We start from the raw sequence: 21,209 nt of genomic DNA, 5'->3' as shown, positions 1-21,209 counted from the left end.
AACAAAACAAACAAGCAAAGGGGAGGAAAAAGAAAGATGCAAACCAAGAACAGGCTCTTAAAACTATAGAGAACAAACTGATGTGAGTGGAGCAATGGGTTACATAGGTGAGGGGATGAAGGAGTGCATTTGTGATGAACACCGGTTGCTATATGGAACTGTTGAATCACTGTCTTGTACACCTGAAATTAATATTACACTGTATGTTAACTAATGAATTTAAATAAAAACTTAATAAAAATAAATAAAAATTCTAAAAAATTCTTGTGCCAGCTAAAATCCAGCCTCCTCCCTAAAGCTTTTCATAGATCTAATCTATATTTATCTTTCCTTTCCTTTTGTATTACGTTCACTCACCAAATATTTATCTCGACACTAATATGCATATATCACTCTGTTGGATGCTGTGAGTTTTTACATGATTATATATGATTTGGGCCCTGCCCTTGAGGAACTCACAGTATAGTACAAGAAAATATATTCTTAAATGAACTAGTTTTATAAGTATATCATAACTGTTTAGTGTTCTCATGAGGTACAAAACTAGTCCAAATTTTATTCTAGAAAATTCTATGAGATTTATCAGTGGCTATTTTGAAACTACTTGGCATGATGAATTCCCAGAGAACAATCTGGTCTAATCCACCATCATCTTTCATCTCAAGTTATTTCAGTGGCTAGTCTCATCAGTTCCACCTTTGCCTCTCTTCAGTTTACTCTTCCTCTCAAAGCCAAGTCCACTTTTTAAAGCATGAAGTAAATCATGTCACTTTTCTACTGGTAACTTTCAATGGATTCTTGTTCCATACAGAATAAAACTAAAACTCCTTGACTTGTTCTGCTAGATTCTACTTGATCTGGCTCTCTCCAACTTTTCTAGGCCTTTCTCTTAGCATTCTTCTCCCTTTCCTCATTGCTCACTAAGCTTCATCAAGCTTTTTCTTGTCTTGGGAATGTTCTGTCTCCACTACCTAAAACGTTCTTAACCCCACTCTTTGCCTGGCTGACTTCTATTTATTTTTTATGTTTCATTGTAAGTATCTCTTTCTCATAGAAAGACCTGATCTGCCTCCTCCAGTCTAAATTATTCTTACAGTTACTTTCTCTTATAGCATCTAATACTTTTCCTTTATAGCACTTATCACAATTTACAATTGTGTACTTATTCATGTGTTTGATACCTGTATATGTAGTCTCTAAGGTCCATAAGGACAAGTATCACATCTCTTAGTTTATATGATTGATGTATACAACATACAGCACAGCTTGGAACATATTATACACTGTATAAATATTTGTTAAATATGTTCCATGAGACTGTCCATTAACTAAGTTTACAAGACAGATATAAAAAACCAAGATATGGTTATCAATGCCCATGATGTGTAAGGACTCTTCCATGAAACAGATAATCAGCATATTCTTTCCCTGTAGTAAGCCAATATATTAAGTGACTATAGTAATGATGATGAGATAACTTTTTTTAAATTATTTTAATGTTTATTTTTTGAGAGAGAAAGATAGAGGTTGAGCAGGGGAGGGGCAGAGAGAGAGGTAGACACAGAATCCGAAGCAGGCTCCAGGCTCTGAGCTGTTGGCACAGAGCCTGATGCGGGGCTTGAACTCACGAACTGTGAGTGAGATCATGACCTGAGCTGACGTCAGACGCTTAACCAACTGAGCCACCCAGGCGCCCCAAGAAGGTAATTTTTTAATGCTATGTAGCAGATAGTATTTTAAGTGGTTTATATAAACTATCAGAAATTGATACTTAAATGCAGGTATCAGCAAGATAATACTTTTTATTTTCTTGGAACACAAGTTCATATGGCAAAACAAATTTTCATACAGACTCTGATTAATACCATTGAGAACAACAAAAATTCTGAATAATTTCAAACAACATGAGAATAATTTTAATAAGTATAAATAGTCCTTATAAAGAAATAAAATCATGAAGATTTAAAATTTTACATTTATAAAAAAATATGTTATAGTCGACCTCATGTTCACTAGACAAAATCATAAAGTGTGGCTTTTCTTTGTAAATATGAATCATAATTCTTTTGTATTTTTTGTCATTAATTTTAATCTAAATGCAGGTCTTCACATTTATTCTTGTTAAATTTTGTTTTGCTACATGTATCTGATCAATCTAGCCTAAGAAGATCTTTTTTTAAATCGGTATCTGCCATATTACCTGTATTTTCTAGCTCCGTTACCGGCATATATGTTAATCATGCTTTCATTGAAGTTACTGATAGAACTTTTTTTAGGATAGGCCATTTTGCATGCTAACAGAAACCCTACTAGTTATTTGCATGTGTATATGTTAACCAGCTAACATATATGTCTCTTCTAGCCATCAAAACCCACTTTCTTTGTCTGTCTTGTCCACAGGAATTTTATGAATGACTTGTCAAATGCCTTACTGAACAGGATACACTAATTTGATAGTTCTGTGCCTTAGTAAAATTTTTATAACACTTAATCATAGCCACTAAAATAACATTATCAGAAGCTCTAGAAAGATACATGATATATATTTTCTGAAAATCTATTTTGTATTCATATGTAATCTATTTTTACTATAAATTCAGATCTTATATTGCATATTTGGATGTCTAGTTGGATTTTTAGAAAATGCAACCTACCCAGAGCTCCTGGCTGGCTCAGGCACAGGAGCATGCAACCCTTGATCTCAGGGTTGTGAGTTTGAGCCCCATGTTGGGTATAGAGGTTACTAAAAGAATAAATAAAAACTTTAAAAACAACAAAAAAAAGGAAAATATAGCCTACCTTGAAGGTCTTTAAACAGAAGTTACCAGGAAAGGAGGGTACACATGATGGAGCTAACCACCAAGCTGGACAGTGACTCTAAAAGCACTGCTACAGAGATTGACAAATTGTAGCTATGGAAGCCGTAACCCTTCATACATGCCTGCTTTGGGAAAAACTAGCTCCAATTATTATAAATTTGCTCACTGCCTACCCAAAATTAAATCCAAACATCTTCCTATTGATTAGTTTTCTAACTTTTCTGTAAATTTAAACATTTTTTCAATACAAAATTTTAAGTGGTAAAAATAATGATTCAAGGGGCATTGTATACTCACTTATGAATTTCCTTGACATCAAAATACAAGTTTATGTGTTTATTAGTATTCTTACTGGCACTTTAAAAGACCACAGAGTTCAAAAAGAGAAGTGATACTTTAGTTACATGTTCTGAGTTTGATATTGTAACTCCATTTTTTCTTTTACAAGTATTCACCCAGTCAAATTAATAGACCAGAAAAACAACATAGATTGAAAGAATTAGCACGGTTCCTTAAAAAAAACTATGCATTCTCATTACAATTTCCCTTAAAGGGGAAAATTCTGTTGTTTAATAATCGACATTCAAAATTACATAGCATACCTGCAAAAGGTTTGAGATCAACTGGGACTAATTGTTTCCTCCATGCTCTCAGTTGCATAAGACAATAAGAATACAGATTATTCTCTAAAAGTGAAGGAATGTTATTTCCTTTGGAAGTGATATGCCATTTCTTTTTCTCATTTGTGCTGACTTAACCCACTATAAATTCTGCTTACTCTAGGTGGATCCTCACTACTCCTTGGCAAGCCTTGGGTTCATCTCTTATTGACTCCTTCATACACATTGATGAATTGCAATTTTCAGAGCTTAACCTTTTTTCACCTCCTCCTTTTCCCCATTCTCTTCTCTTGCTTCTTGTTTTATTAAAATAAAGACCATCAAGGCTAAACATCTGTCCCTCTGCTTAAATTATTTTTTCTGAGTTAATTCTTCATTCTATTCCTTCTGTCTCAAAGAGAGCTTATAATTCTTAAAAGTTAGTGGCTGCTTCTACTTCTTTATTATTAAGGAAATAATTATTATCAAGACATTATTAAGTATGCAAGACATTGTGTTCATTCTTTTACTTCTCCCTAACTGTTGATTGTGTAGACCAGGTCTTAATTTTGAAATAATCCCTTTCGTGGATTTTATTAGTAAAAAATCTATAATTGTACAAAATACATGAATACATTCTTATTAAAAATGAAAAATGAAAAAAATAAAAATTAAACAGATGATTAACACCCATTTGAACTATCCCCTCATCTTTTTATTTGCTTTCATGCTGCCCCAGAAGTAATCACTTTTTTTAAAAATCAGAGGGTTACCTTTCAAAACTTTTTTATACTTTTCTATACAAACATAGTAAATACAATCCTAGTAGTTTCTAAGTGGTGTGTGTGTGTGTGTGTGTGTGTGTGTGTGTGTGTGTGTGTTAAATTGAGAAAGGAAGAGAGAAACTTGACAAACTGCTTCTAAAATACATATAGAATAAATGCAAAGGCAAAAAATAACCAAGATACTCTTGAATAAGGAAAAAAACCAAGTGGAAAGTCCTGCCTTATTAATATCAAGATTTAAAATGATGTAATTAAAGTACTGCATCATTGGTGTAAAATTTAACAGACCATTGGAACAGAATTTAAGCCCCCCCAAACACCAACACACATATGGGCACATATGATAGTTTGTACTACATACTAGTGGAAAAAGTCTTTTTTCAATAAATGATGCTGCCACAATAGGCTGTCTGTGTCAAAAAAAAAAAAAATGTTGTTCACCTATCTCATAAAGTATACAAAAATCAATTCTAAGATTACTGGAGACCTAAATATGAAAGGCAAAACTATAAAACTTGTAGAATGTTATAGGACAACACTTTTTTTTATGCTGGATTAGGGAAGGATTCCTTTTAAAAATACTTGAAATAAAATTCACATAACATAAAATTCACCATTTTGACCATTTGAAAGTGTATAGTTCACTGACTTTTAGTACATTCACAGTGTTGTGCAACCATCAGCTCTATTTAATTCCAGGATATTTTATCACTTCCCCCCCATAAATCCCATACCAATTAAGCAGTCACTCCCCATAACTTCTTTCCCCACCTCTGGCAACTACTAATTTGCTTTCTATCTCTATGGGTTTGACTACTCTGGACATTACATACAAACGGAATCATATAATATGTGGCTTTTTATGTCTGGCTGGTTTTGCTTAACATCATGTTTTCAACGTTCATCTATGTTGTTGCATATATTAGCACTCCTTTTTATGGCTGCACAATATTCCATTATGTAGATATACTACATGTTATGTAGCCATTGATCAATTGATGGACATTTGGGTTGGTTCCACCTTTTGGTTATTAAAATAATGTTGGTATGAACATATGTGTACAAGTTTTTGTTTGAACACCACTTTTCAATTCTCTTGCATGTACACCTAGGAATAGAATTGTTGAGTCATGTGATAATTCTGTTTAACTTTTTGAGGAACCACACAAACTGTTGTCTACTGAGATCTATCATTTTACATACCCAGCAGTGGTGGATGAGGTTTCTAGTTGTTCTACATGCTCAACAACGTTTGTTATTTTCCTTAAAGAAAAAAAAAAAAAAGAAAAAAACTATAGCCATTGAGTGGGTGTGAAGTGGTATTTCATTGTGGTTTGGATTTGCATTTCTCTAATGACTAATGATGATGAGCAGCTTTTATTGTTGTTTATTGGCCATTTGTATATCTTTTTAGAAGACTGGTCTATTCAAGTCTTTTGCCTCTTTTAAAAAATGAGGTTGTTTTTAAAGACATCTGGGTGGCTCAGTCCATTAAGCTTCTGACTCCATGATCCGCGGTTTGTGTGTTTGAACTCCCCCGTGGGGCTCTGCACTGATGGTGTGGATCCTGCTTGGGATTCTGTCTTTCCCTCTCTCTGCCCCTCCCTGTTCATGCTCTCTGTCTCAAAATAAATAAATAAAAACTAAAAAAATGAGGTTGTTTTTAAATGGATTGTCTTCTGTTGTTGAGTTGTAAGTGTTCTTTACATATTTTGGGTACTAGACCGTTAGCAGATCATTTGCAAATGTTTCCTCCCATTCTATAGATCATCTTTTCTACTTTTATCAGTAATGCCCTTTTATACAAAGAAGTTTTTAATTTTGATGAAATCTTTTGTAAATTTTCTTTGTTTCCAATACTTTTGATAGCATATCTAAGAATCTATTACCAAATAGAAGGTAATGAATACTTATTCCTATGTTTTCTTCTAAGCATGTTTGTCATTTTAGCTCTTATATTTAGGGCTTTCATTGATTTTGAAATAATTTTTGTATGTGGTATGAGATAAGGATCCAACTTCATTTTTTTGAATGTGGATATCCAGTTGTTCTGACACAATTTATTGAAAAAACTATTCTTTCTATTAACCTTAAATGTAACAGGGTTTATTTCTGAACTCTGAATTCTATGCCATTGATTTATATGTTTATCCTTATGCCAGGATTACACTGTTTTGAATACTGTACCTTTTAAGTAAGTTTTCAAATGAGAAAGTGTGCATCCTCCAACTTTCTTTTTCAAGATTATTTTGGCTACAGGGAGACCTTAAGTTTCCATATGAATTTTGAGATGGGTTTTTCTATTTTTGCAAAAAAAAAAATCTGTTGGGATTTTTTAGGGTTCATATTGAATCTGGGGATCCCTTAAGGTAATATTGCCATGTTTACAATATACATCTTTCCATTTCTTTATGTCTTTTTTTTTTTGTAATTTTCAGTGTACAAGTCCTGCACCTCCTTAATTAAATTTATTCCTTAATTTTTTATTCCCTTTGATGCTATTGTAAATGAGATTTCTTTTATTGAAATTTTAAAAAATTTTTCAGTGTTAGTGTACAAAAATACAACCAATTTTTGTGAGTTCCTCATGTATCCTGCAACTTTGCTGAATTTATTGGCTTTAATAGTTCTTTCTGTGGGTTAAAGGATTTTGTATGTATAACATTATGCCCTCTATGAAGAAGTTTTATTTCTTCTTCCCAATTTGGATAGCTTTTATTTCTTTTCTTGTCTAATTTCCCTGGCTAGAACTTCCAGTACAATGTTGAAAAGAAGTGGTGAATGAAGACATCCTTCATCTTGATCTTAGGAGGAAGCTTTCAGTCTTTTATCTAAAAGTAGGATATTAACTATGGGTTTTTCATAGATGCCCTTTATCAGATTGGGGAAGTTGCCTTCTATTTATATCTATTTTTCTGAATGTTTTTATCATGAAAGGGTGTTCAGTTTTGTCAAATGCTTTCTCTACATCAATTGAGATTATCTTGTGGATTTTTTTCCTTATTCTATTAATGTGTTGTAGTATACTGATTATATTTCTAATGTTGAACCACACTTGCACTTATGGAATAAATACCACTTGGTCATGGTATGTAATCATTTTAATATGCTGTTGGATTCAGTTTCTAGTGTCTTATTTAAGAGTTTACATCTATATTCATAAAGAATATTGGTCTATAGTATTATTTTCCTGTGATGTCTTCATTTGTCTTTGATATCAAGGTAATTGTGGCCCTGTGAAATGATTTGAGAAGTGTTTCCTCCTCTTCAGTTTTGTGGAAGAGTTTGTAAAGAATTTGTGTTAATTAGTTTTTAAACATTTGATAAAACTCTTTAGTAAGGCCATCTGGCCCTGAGTTTTTCCTTATTGGAAGTTTTTTTTAATTATTAACTCATACTTGTTATATGTCTACTCCAGATTTTCTACTTCGTGTATCAGTTTTCATAATTTCTATGTTTCTAAGAATTTTTTCATTTCATCTGGGTTATCTAATTGTTGGCATACAATTATTTATAGTATTATAATTCTTTTTATTTCCTTGTGATTAATAGTAATGTCCCCACATTCATTCCTGCTTTTAGTAATATGAATTTTCTTTTTTTTCTTAGTCTAGATTAAAATTTGTCAATTCTGTTGTTCTTTCCAAAGAACGAACTTTGGTTTTGTTGATTATTTCACTGTCTTTTTGTTCTCTATTTTATTTATCTTTACTATACTTATTATTAGTTCTTCTCTTTAGGTTTAGTTTGCTCTCTTTTTAGTTCTTTAAGGTGTAAGGTTAGAGTATTGATTTGAAATCTTTATTTTTAAAGTAGATGTTTGCAACTATAAATTTCTCTCTGAGCACTACTGTTGCTGTACTCATAAGTTTTGGTATGTTGTGTCTTCATTTTCATTTATGTGAAAATATTGTAATTTCCTTTGTGATTTTTTCCTCGACTCATAGTTAAGAATGTGTTTAAATTGGGGGCACATGGGTGGCTCAGTTGGTTAAGTGTCCCTCTCTTGGTTTCTGCTCAGGTCATGATCTCTCAGTTTGTAAGTTAGAGCACCCCATCAGGCTCTGTGCTGACAGTGCAGAGCCTGCTTGGGATTCCCTGTCTCTCTGTCTCTCTCTCCCCCTCTCCCCCCACCTCTCTCCCTCTCCCCCCACCTCTCTCCCTCTCCCCCCACCCCACTCTCTCCTCCCACCCTACTCTCTCCCCCTCCCCCTCTTATGCACAGTCTCCTGCTCCCTCTCAAAATAAATACAGTTAAAAAAAGAATGTTTAATTTCCACATATCTGTAAATTTCCCAATTTATTTCTATATTGGTTTCTACTTACTTTTCATTATGGTTAGAGAAGATACATTGTATGATTTCAGTATTTAATGAGACATATTTTGTGGCTTAACATTTAGTCTACTTGGAAAATGTTCCTTGTTCACTTGAGAAAAAATGTGTATTTTACTGTTATCAGATAGATTTTTTCCTCTGTATTGTTGCTGATTTATAACGTTGGTCAAATCTTCTGTTTTACTTGTTGCATCTTCTGACGAGTTGTTCTAACCATTTATTGAAAGTGGAACATTGAAGTCTCTCAGTATTATTGTTAAACTTTTTCACCAATACTATTAGTTTTTGCTTCATATACTTTGGGGCTCTCATTAGGTGTGGATATGTTTATAATTCTTATATTTTATGATGGATTGACCTTTTTTATCATTATTTCACGTTTTTGTCTCTTGTAACAGTTTTTATCTTAAAGTCCATTTTGTCTGATATTATTATAGCCATTCTAGCTGTGTTTTTTCTTTTTTTTTTTTTCATTCTAGCTCTCTTTTGGTTACCATTTGCATAAGATAAATTTTCCCATTCTTTTACCTTCAACCTATTTGTGTCTTTGGATCTAAAATATGTACTGTACTTAGATAATGTTTTTTTAATCCATTCTGTTAGTCTCTACCTTTTATTTGGGTAGTTTAATCCACTTACATTTAACATAATTACTGATAAGGTAAGGTGTTTTTTTTTTTTTCCAGTTTGTTGTTTTCTATATATCTTATTATTTTTATGCCTCATTTTTTTCATTACTTCCTTCATTTTTGAATAATGGTATTTTCTAGGGGCACCTGGGTGGCTCAGTTGGTCAAGCGTCCAGCTTCAGCTCAGGTCATGATCTCACAGTTCATGAGTTCAATCCCCACATCAGGCTCTGTGCTGACAGCTCCTAGTCTGGAGCCTGCTTCAGATTCTGTGTCTCCTTCTGTCTGCCTTTCCCTCGCTCTCTCTGTCTCTCTCTCTCTCTCTGTCTCAAAAATAAACATTAAAAATAAGTTACTGGATATTTTCTAGTGTGTCATTTTGATTTTTCTCTCATTTCTTTTGGCAAATATTCTTTTAGTTATCTTTTCAGTGGTTGCTCTGGGGGTTAAATTAGCATCTTACTTTGTAACAGTCTAATTTGCATTAATACCAAATGAGCTTAAATATTATGCAAAAACTTTGTCCCATCTCCCTCACTTATGTTATTTTCACAAAATATATATTTATACCTTGTGTGTACACCAACACAAATTTATAATTATTGTCTTATATAGTTTTATTTTTAAATGGTATTAGATTTACCAAAATATGTATTAATACTTTTATGTCTACCTTGTAGAGTACCAGTTTATTTATTTCTCCATGTGAATCCCAAGGTACTATCTAATGTACTTTCATTTCAGCCTGAAGGACTCCTTTTAGCATTTCTTGTAGGGAAGGTCTACTAGTATTGAACTCTGTTTTTGTTTATCTGAGAATATTTTGATTTCCTTTTCATTTTGAATTATATTTTTGCCAGATATAAAATTTCTGGTTGACCATTTTCTTTCAGCATTTTGAATATGTTAATTTGCTACCTATTGACCCTTATTGTTTTTGCTGAGAAATCAGCTGTTAATCTTTTGGGGGATCTCTCATATGAATTGCTTCTCTCTTGCTGCTTTCAAAATTCTTTATCTTTTACTTTCAACAATTTGTTATGTGTCTTGGTATAAATCTCTTTAACTTGGAATTGTTGAATGTCCTGGGTATATAGATTTGTGTCTTTCATCACATTTGGAAAGTTTTCAGTCATTACTTCCTCCAATATTTTCTCTGCCTCTTTCTCTCTTCTTCTGGGACTCCCATTACGCATATCATTGCTCTTTGTCATAATTATAGGTTTTGGTTTGTTGATTAACTTTTCTTGTCAAGTTTTATTATTTATTGTGTGTGGTTTCTGAAGTCTCTGTTCCATTAGCTTTTTGATCAGCTAGTGATTCAACAGAGATTTCCTTAAATGTCTGGGATAAATATATACTGAAAAAGAAAAATCTCTCATTCTTTGCATTTGGACTCTGTATATGTGTCAGGGCATGCCTTCAGCACTCAGCCAGTTTACAATTTTGACTTAGCCTTCATTTCCTGCTTGTGCAGAGTCTGAAGTTTGACAAGAGGTGAAATATTAGGTGAAGTCTTCTGAGGGTGTGGCCAACCCTGGGCATAAATATGACCTCTAGATTCCCAGGAATATGTGGGAGTTTTTCAAAGTCCTTATGCCTGAAAGCATTTCATTACATTGCCTTTCCTCCCAAGTTTTTGTTTGTCTATTCTTTGTCCCAACTGTTATCCTTTGCCCAGACAGCAGTAGTTAATATATTTGTCTTTACATTTTTGGGCAGTACCACCAGCTGGTTAGCTGTAGGAGCCCTGGGAGAGTTTGAGGTTAGGAGAAATAAAAGCAAGCCCTAAATGCCCTTCAGTGAACTAACTGACATGTTGAAACAAAGAACTGTAATTCTTAAGAATAAGGTTTATTCTCCCTCCAGTACTAAGAACCTTATGAGGAATGTGAGCTGTGTCTTCAAGTCTACCACTGAGCTATTTAGTGGAGGAATTGGTTTTTTGTTGTTGTTGTTTTTTATTTTTGATTTTTTTTCTTGATTAAGTATTCACCTGGTTGCTATAAACTTTTAGTTTTTAGATTTGGGGTAAAGTTGATTCTGACAGTTTTTGCTAGTTTATTCCTCTCTTTCATGGTGTGATAGAATTTTCACATTTCCTACTCTGCCATTTCCACTGGATTCCTTTTAAGACACAAAGACCACTAACTATAAAGGAAACTATTGGTATATTTGGCTAAATTAAAATATTCTATTAATCATAAGACATGATTAAGTAAGACAACAAGCTATAAAATAGAAATAGATGTTTTCAGCATACAAAACTGATAAAGAACTAGTTATCCAGAATAAATACAGACATCTAACAATTAATTTAAAAAGGACAACCCAATAAGGGAATATTTGAGCAAAAGACTTGAAGAGGGTCTTTACCAAAAAGAACATCTAAATGCCTGATAAACATATAAAATAATGCTTTTTCTCATTAATAGGGAAAGGAAAATCAAGCCCTCAAAAACATATTATTACTACTACCAGATTTGAAAAAAAAAAAATTGCTAGTATGGACAATACTAGGTAGAGATAAGTTGTGGAGTAGGAGGAACTATCACCATTTTCTTTTGATAGACATATAAATTGCCTTAACCAATTTGGAAATTTGTAAAAGAGGGTATGCCTACCCTAAAGCCAGCAATTCTGTTTCTGAATGTGTGTGTGTGTGTGTGTGTGTGTGTGTTTGAGTGTGTATCCTAAAATTAATATATGTAGAAATCATGATACATGCTAGAATATTCAAAGTAGCATTGTTCATAGTGTCTCCAAAACGGAGACAGTACAAATGCCCATCAAATCCATATTCACTGCCTCCTTTTCCTTACCTCCAGTTTTTGTTTTTGTTTTTGTTTTTGTTTTACCTCTTATAGTTGGGTACCTGTCTTCATCAAATAATGAAATAGCTATCTCTCAGGGCGTTTGGGTGGCATGGTCAGTTAAGCATCCGATTCTTGATTTCAGCTTGAGTCATGATCTCATGGTTGGTTTGAGCCTGTCATTAGGCTCTGAACTGACAGCACGGAGCCTGCTTGGGATTCTCTCTTACCCTCTCTCTCTCTGCCCCTCTCCCCATCAGCTGCGCTCTCTCTCTCTCTCTCTCTCTCCCTCTGTCTCTTTCTCTCTGTCCATCTCTCTCTCAAAATAAATAAACTTAAAAAAAAAAAAAGAAAGAAAGAACTGCCTCTCAGACAACTAATAACTACTCCTGCAAAGAATTTCGAAGTTTATCTTTTGCCTAAGTTTCTTTTGAGATAGGTGGAAAATTTATTTCTAGGCTACATAATGAAATCGTGAGTTTATGGTTGCCAGTTATAACTGGATCCACGTTATTGATAATTCCTTTCCCAAATCCTTAGTTATCCTCCCTGCTAATTCATCAACATATATATCCAGATATTTATGAAAGTTATCTTTGCCACTTATATTTCCCCATTTTTCTCATTAATGGATTTTCACTTCAAGCATGAAAGGAAAAAATAATAGTGAATGTGTCTCCTCTTTTCTTACAAATTACCCCACTTTATCATTCCACTTGCTTCCTCAACTCACTTCTACTCTTTTTATTCTACTGGTAACTTCTTTAATTGCTGGATCTAATGACATTTTTTAAAGTTTTTATTTAAATTCCAGTTACCTAACATACAGTGTAATATTAGTTTCAGGTGTATAGGTAGTGATTCAATACTTCCATACAACATCCAGTGCTCATCACAGGAAGTGCACCCCTTAATCTCCATCATGTATTTTACTCATCACCACACCCAATTCCCCTCTGGTAACAATCAGTTTGTTCTCTATAGTTAAGAGTCTGTTTCTTGGTTTGCCTCTCTTTCTTTTTTTTTTTTTTTTTTCTTTTTTTCCCATTTACTCATTTGTTTTGTTTGTTTCTTAAATTCCACATATGAATGAAATCATATGGGATTTGCCTTTCTCTGACTGACTTATTTCGCTTAGCATAATACTCCCTAGCTCCATCTACATCATTAGAAATGGCAAGATTTAATTCTTTTTTATGTATGTAAATGTATACACACACACACACACACACACACACACACACACACATATATATACCACATCTTTTTTATCCATTCATCAGTTGCTGTTTCCATAGTTTGGCTGTTGTAGGTAATGCTGCTGTAAACATCAGGATTCATGTGTCCTTTTGAATTAGTATTTTTGTATTCTTTAGGTAAATATCTAGTAGTGCAATCACTGGATGGTAGGGTAGTTCTATTTTTAACTTTTTGAGGAACCTCCATACTTTGCCAGAGTGGCTGCACCAGTTTGCATTCCCACCGACAGTGCAAGAGGGTTCCTCTTTCTCCATATCCTTACCAACACCATTGTTTCTTGTGTTAGTGATTTTAACCATTCTGACAGGTATGAGGTAATATTTCATTGTAGTTTTGATTTGCATTTCCCTGATCAGTGATGTTGAGCATCTTTTCATGTGTCTATTGGCCATCTGTATGTCTTTTTTGAGAAGATGTCTTTTCATGTCTTCTGCCCGTTTTTTAATTGGATTATTTCCTTTTTGGGTATTAAGTTTTATAATTCTTTATACATTTTGGATACTAACCCTTTATTGGATATTTAATTTATAAATATCATGTCCTATTCTGTCAGTTGCCTTTAGTTTTGCTGTAGTCCCAGTAGTTTATTTTTGTTTTTGTTTCCCTTGCTTCAGGAGATATATCTACAAAGAAGTTGCTACAGCCCATGTCAAAGAGGTCACTGCCTGTGTCCTCTTCTAGGATTTTTATGATTTCAAGTCTCATTGAATGTTCTTTTCTGTTTTGTAAAATATTAATCGACCATATAATTGTGGGTTCATTTTTGGGTTTTCTGTTCTGTTCTACTGATTTATTTGTCTATTTTTTGTGCCAGTACCATACTGTTTTGGTCACTACAGCTTTGTAATATAACTTGAAGTCTGGAATTGTGATGCCTCCAGCTTTGTTTTCCTTTTTCAAGGTTGCTTTTTGGCTATCCGGGATCTTTTATGATTCCATACCAATTTTAGGATTGTTTTTTCTAGCTGTGTGAAAAATGCTGGTGATATTTTGATAGGTATTGCATTAAACATGTAGATTGCTTTGGATAGTAGAGACGTTTTAACAATATTTGTTCTTCCATTTCATGAAGATGGACTGTTTTTCCATTTCTTTGTGTCATCTCCAGTTTCTTTCATCAGTGTTTTATAGTTTTCAGAGTATAGGTCTTTCACATCTTCAGTTAAGCTTATTCCTAGGTATCTTATTGTTTTTGGTGCCATTGTAAATTTAATTGATTACTTGTTTCTTTCTCTACTGCTTCATTATGTGTATATAGAAATGCATCAGATTTCTGTAGACTGATTTTTATCCTGAACCTTTATTAAATTCATTTATAAGTTCTCACAGTTTTTTGGTGGAGTCTTTCAGGCTTTCCGTGGCTTTTTTCCAACTCTCATCCTACTCATATTATAATAGTTGATATCTTTTAACATCTCCTTGAAAGTTTCTTCTCTCTTCCCTTCCCTTATGTTCACACTGTCTTGATTTTCCTTTTAAGTGTCTAACAATTTCTTAAAGATTTGAAAACCAAATAATTTATCTTCCAAACTGAAATACTTTTGAAAATGAAAAATTTGGTATTTAATATTGAGCCAGTATGATAGATACAAATCCTGATTGCTCAAGGAAAAGTAGGATGTACTATTATTTCATTTACAGATTCTTTTTTTTTCCTCAACTTTTTCTTCTGTTATCCATCTTCTGAGTTCCATAATATGGATCTTACCTAGAATTATCAGCCATCATCTTTTGTTCTTTTACATACTGTCCTTGGATGATCTGAAACATTTGCATGGCTGAAACTACCACCTCCATTGATAATTACCAAAGTATATATCTTTTTTTTATGTTTATTTATTTTTGAGAGAGAGACAGAATACAAGTTGGGGGGGGTGGGCGGGCAGAGAGAGAGGGAGACACAGAATCTGAAGCAGGCTCCAGGCTCCAAGCTGTCAGCACAGAGTCCAACATGGAGCTCGAACTCACAAACCATGACATTGTGACCTGAGCCAAAATCAGATGTTTGACTGAGCCACCCAGGTGCCCCTCCCAAAGTATATATCTAATCCTTAACTTTTTCCTGAGCTCTAGACTCATATTTCTTTTTTTTTTTATTTTATTTTTTATTTTTTTAAATTTACAACCAAATTAGTTAGCATATAGTGAAACAATGATTTCAGGAGTAGATTCCTTAATGCCCCTTACCCATTTAGCCCATCACCCCTCCCACAACTCTTCCAGTAACGCTCAGTTTGTTCTCCGTATTTATGAGTCTCTTCTGTTTTGTTCCCCTCCCTGTTTTCATATTATTTTTGTTTCCCTTCCCTTATGTTCATCTGTTTTGTCTCTTAAAGTCCTCATATGAGTGAAGTCATATGATTTTTATCTTTCTCTGACAAATTTCACTTAGCATAATACCCTCCAGTTCCATCCACGTAGTTGCAAATGGCAAGATTTCATTCTTTTTGATCGCCAAGTAATATTCCATTGTATGTATTTACCACATCTTCTGTATCCATTCATCCATTGGTGGGTATTTGGGCTCTTTCCATGCTTTGGCTATTGTTGATAGTGCTGCTATAAACGTGGGGGTGCATGTGTCCCTTTGAAACAGCACACCTGTATCTCTTGGATAAATGCCTAGTAGTGTAATTGCTGGGTCATAGGATAGTTCTATTTTTAGTTTTCTGAGGAACCTCCACACTGTTTTCCAGAGTAGCTGCACCAGCTTGCATTGCCACCAACAATGCAAAAGAGATCCTCTTTCTCCGCATCCTTGCCAACATCTGTTGCCTGAGTTTTTAATGTTAGCCATTCCAACTCATATTTCTAATAGCTCATTGGGTATCTCCAGACTATTAACCCCAAAGTATGTCCTTCAAATTTAAAGTTATCTTTTCCCTGAAGTATCCTGCTGTTCTGTTTACATTCACACACACACACACACACACACACACACACACACACACACATAGAGAGATGTGTAGTATATGTATACTTGTGTGTGTGAGTCTGGCAATCTATATATCATACATACATCCTACTTTGAGCATATGCTTTCTTAGGTATTGGGCATACAATAGTAGCAAAAGCACAGTTTCATCATGACAGTGCATTCTAGTGTGTGAGATAGACATCTAAATGTAGTATACATATAAATATAGTATAAATGTGGAAATTGCTATGAAGTAGAGAAACATGGTGTCAAGTGAAGTACAATAGGAGCCTTCTTTGACTTTCTATCCAATACTTGGACTTTTTTATTAGACATAAGTGGCAACATATAGCTCTTTTAAACCAGACTATCCACCATTTCTTTAAAATATTTATCACAATTCAGTACTCAAATGTATTAGGTAGAGCAGTTTTTCTTCTCAGAATTCCCATTGCCTTCACCCTAGTTACGGGAATATTCTTTATAAATCACATAAAATGTTAGGCCCTAACATGGTAGCAATACCATCAGTAATGAGGATGTTGGTATGGAAACTGAATAAAAGAGCTTCTATGGAAATTGTATTATGTCCTTTGTGAGAAACAAATGATACATAAGAACAGCAGTACCTTCCCAGTCATAAAGTCTGGCTGCTGCTTCCTTGTTTTCACATAGTAAGTGATACTTGCTGATTGAATATTAGTTAATTATTTATCCTTTTATCACATATACATCCCCTCTTATGCACAAAACTTGAAAGTGATCAAGTTCTCATTTTGAGATTAGAAAACATAAACCCATTAGTACTAGCCCAGAACAAAATTATGCATGCTGCAAAATAATAATTTTATAATCAACATAATTAGTAATTTTTAAAATAATCCATGTTGTTTATATATTTTTAGAATAGTGACGCTCAGTTACATCAGTATCACGTTGATAGGTGTAATATCAATAATAATAAACATTGAGTATTTACTACTTACAAGTGCTAGATAATTTATATACAGTATCTTATTTAACCCTCAATAGTAATCCAGTGAGGTAGATGCTATCATTAGCTTCATTTTTTTTAGATAAAGGAAATGGTGATTTAAAAATTATAGCCGTCAGTGTCCCAGCAGAAGTCATAGCATAGTTAAAAGGATAATTGAGAAGAGTTTAGTGAACTTTTGCCTACAAAAGTTTGGGCAGGTTATAGGGAAAGCAACAAGACACAATGCAGTGTCCCAGTGTTCCCTGGGACTAGTAATACTGGGAACCATTAATACTCTAGTCCTAATGGGGCAAAGACAGGGAACTCCTACTGGAATCCAGAAAAGAGCTGTAAGCAAGGGTCATCTGACAGGGGCTGTGACTTAGCCAGCCTGCGGTGACCAGGTAGAAAGGAGCCAGGGGAATAAAGACCAGATCTTAATCTCCTCTAATGCTTTAGTTTCCTGGCAGTGCCTCCCACTGGCTGAATGCAACTAGAAACTAGACAGTACAGACTGGCTTGTTGATTTTATCTATACAGGTCAATTTAGAGCAGAGAGGATGAAGAAGGGTGGAGAATATGAAAGGAAAATGGAAAATATCTAGGAATTAAATAACTATTACGTGGCAGAGCCAGTATATGAATGCCAAACACTTTACTCCGTAACCATAATGCTAAACTGCTTCTCATAAAAAAGTTCCATGAAATATTATTTGGCCAGGGAAAATATTTTAAATCTGAAGGTTTCTGTCCTATCACAAATTGTTGGATAGAAACCTACATCCAAACTCACGGACAGGCATTTATACCTAACAGTAAGTGACACCAAATATATGAGAGCTAGGCAGCAAATAATGCCACAGAAAAAAAGTTAGGTGTTGATACTGATTTCAATGTTGTTGGTGTTTTCAGAATATTAAGCCATCCTTGTTTTTCTTGTTCAGATTCCAGACTCCATCATTTCTCGTGGTGTTCAGGTGCTCCCACGAGACACAGCCTCCCTCAGCACTACTCCTTCAGAATCGCCTCGTGCTCAGGCTACATCTCGCCTTTCTACAGCTTCCTGCCCAACACCAAAAGTAAGTACAGTTCCTTGGCACCTTTCACCTATTCTACTATCTGAGTGTGGGAAACTTAACCAATATTTCCCTCTGTTTGTCAAGGTTGGATTGCATGCAAGATAATGCAATGAAAAATTAGTGGACTATAAGATAATTACCACTTACAGTTTTACAGATTGGGCATATTAGGCCAATAATAAGATAATAGAAATTTCATGTAAAATGTCTACTCCTACATTTACAGCTACAGATATCACTTTCTGTAGCTCCTGTTTCTTTGCTCTAGACTTGTTATTTTTTAGCATACTCATCAGTATAGATGTGAAGTTACTTGTTTATGCAAAGGGTGAATTCATTTCTATAACAAGCAAAATTAACAAAATAATGTCACCAAAGGGTTTTTTTTTTTAACTTGTCCAAGCTAGGGTAGCTCCCTGCTCTAGTATCATGCAAATTTTTTCAAACATATTCAACTTGGAATGTTGCTGCCTAATATTTGGAAACAAATCTAAATTGATTAGAAAGAAAGTTTTAATGCCAACCTTTGGGGGAGGGAGGAAGTTTTTTAGTATTTATTTTTTTACAATTTTTCCCAAGTACTGAATCATGTGTTGGAGGAAAAAAGGATTAGACATTTATTTGCTGCCTCACATCTCCATGTATATGATAAATTAAGTAGCAGACGTAATTATGGCTATTACTGCTTTCTTCTGGAATGTCCCTTTCCTGGTTAAGTTAGTCATTTGTGCTTTCAAGATTTCAATATGATGGATCCAATATTGGCATCAAAAGATTAACAGTAACATTCCTTCTTAACTGATAAGATATGGTGTTCAATATCAAATTTTCACTAAATTTATTCAAGAGATATGCAGGTAATTTTTCAAACTATGGCTTTCTCTGTCATCAGATTTACCACTTATATAGCTCTCTTCCTCAATTCCAACTTTTTCCTGAGTTTTAAGAATGTTACAACTGGACTTAACTAGAAGTGATCTCAAGCCATTCTTCATATGTGTAGTACGGTTGCTTTTACATTCCATGGTACAACCTTCTCAGCAAAGTCCTCACAGTGTTATTACTGTTGTATATCATTGTTTTTAGACTTGTGTCAAATACAACCAATATTAATTTATAGTTTAAAAAAATTATGGTTCTAAATCTTTAATGAAGACAAAATGTAAGAACATTCTAGACATAAAATGTATGTTAATGCCATTCAGGTGCCAGTCAGCTTACATCTTCCACTGAATGAAAACATGGAGTTCTAAGACTTGAATTGCAAAGAAGCGTCTCATTCATGACTTTCAAAAATTTTTAACAAAATAATTTATTGTTTGCATTAAATCTCAATTATATAAGCTATACTCATTTATGAAGTCTAGAAAATAATGCTAAAACTTAAGTCCACTATAAATGTTTAGTCAAATGTTAAGACCTAAATGTTGGGAATGCAGAACTGTTCAAGATGCAGTATTCTTTTCCTTAATAATATACTATGAACATTTATAAATATTTTAAGCTAAATTCAGTTATACATAGTAGTTCTTGAGCCTTTTTAAAACTTTATAATTATATCCTAATTACAAAGAGAACATTAAATACAATTTTAAAATAATTTGGCATTCCAAACTTACTAAAGTGAAATCCTAAAAATAAAAAAGTCAAATTAATCTATTGAAAGTCTCAAATTATAAGACTGTTTAATTAAAATCTAAACTAAATATTCTTATATTTGCTTTTATATCAGTGACATATAGTCACTGCACCCATGGAGTTTACAGTTTAATTAATGTATATTAAAATAAATATTAAGATAAATGTAAATTATTCTGATAATCATAATTTTACTGTAACTTAATAATTATAAATTGAAATTCTTGCTAAGCAGAAATGAAAAGTTACATTGATAGAAAATAATAGGAGGGAAACCTTACTTAAATAGGATTATCAGAGAAGACGTCTCTAAGGGGAACATTTCACCAGGGACGAAAAGGATATATAAAAACAAAACAAAATTCAGCAGTAATGACCATTTTAAAGGTGGCTGTCACCAGCCAATTATCACCAATCAGGAACTCTCAGACTAAAACATCCTTAGTACATGAAAGTCTTAATTCAGTGACTTCAAAATCCAACTTCAGCTATTAGTTCTATGTATTTTAAATAATGACTTTTTGTCTTTGCCTACTGAGTCAAATTACAAGGCCATAGGTTTTAGCACATAAATCTAGGTGAATTGTTTATTTTAGCATAGAATATTTAGGGCAGAAAAGTCAGAAAGCCGGGCTTCTCATTTAAGATGTGGGTAAATGATGTTATTAACTATATTAAGGAATAATAAGAGAAGAAACACATTTTGAAGGTAAAAGGAATTAATACATTTGGTTTTGAACGTCTTCAATCTGAGATATATATGAGACATCCCATGAATCACAGCTAGCATAAAATTAGAACACTAGTGAGTTTGACATTGTTACTGTTACTGTTACTGCATCTTGGTGCTGATACTTATAATTTAGTACCTAATAGTGTTCACTAAACCTCATAGAAATCCCTCTTCTATGTTTCAGATTAGACGTGCAGTCTGTCATGTGCAGAAATATATGTGCAAATACATTTTCTTTACATGAGAAATATAGTACAGTCTTGAATGATCAGCAGTAGAAAAAACACTTGATAGTAGAAGATATAGATTCAAATGCTGGCTTCTCTGCTTAATAACCACACTACCTTAAGCAAGTTGCTCAGCTTTTCTGAGCTTTGGATCTGTGATTAAATGTAATCTTTGCCTCCCCAACAGGGTTTATTAATTTATTAAATGAGTCTTTTCCTGGTTCTGGGGAAGCAGTGGTGAGCAACTAGATATTGTTCTTACCATTACAAACAGACAAACAGGCAATTACAAATTATAATAAAGTATAAGTGGTATGATTTATCACCAGAGGACAGAATACTTTGGGAATAACCATCAGAAGCACTTAACCTAGTCTTTGTAAAAATGTAAAACAGC

At 33.6% G+C, this 21,209-nt stretch overlaps 1 protein-coding gene across 2 annotated transcripts in view; it reads left to right on the top strand.

Moving 5' to 3' along the window:
* GPHN (gephyrin) overlaps window positions 1-21,209 on the top strand; it is a 625,620-nt gene that overhangs the window by 398,179 nt on the left and 206,232 nt on the right. For both annotated transcript variants that reach the window (XM_049611430.1, XM_049611431.1), the window contains exon 9: window positions 18,080-18,214. In XM_049611430.1, the coding sequence (XP_049467387.1) occupies window positions 18,080-18,214 (135 nt within the window). The remainder of the gene's footprint in view (window positions 1-18,079; window positions 18,215-21,209) is intronic.

This window comes from Panthera uncia, assembly GCF_023721935.1.
Source record: "Panthera uncia isolate 11264 chromosome B3 unlocalized genomic scaffold, Puncia_PCG_1.0 HiC_scaffold_1, whole genome shotgun sequence".
Lineage (NCBI taxonomy): Eukaryota > Metazoa > Chordata > Mammalia > Carnivora > Felidae > Panthera > Panthera uncia.
This window is presented reverse-complemented; position numbering and strand designations above follow the sequence as displayed.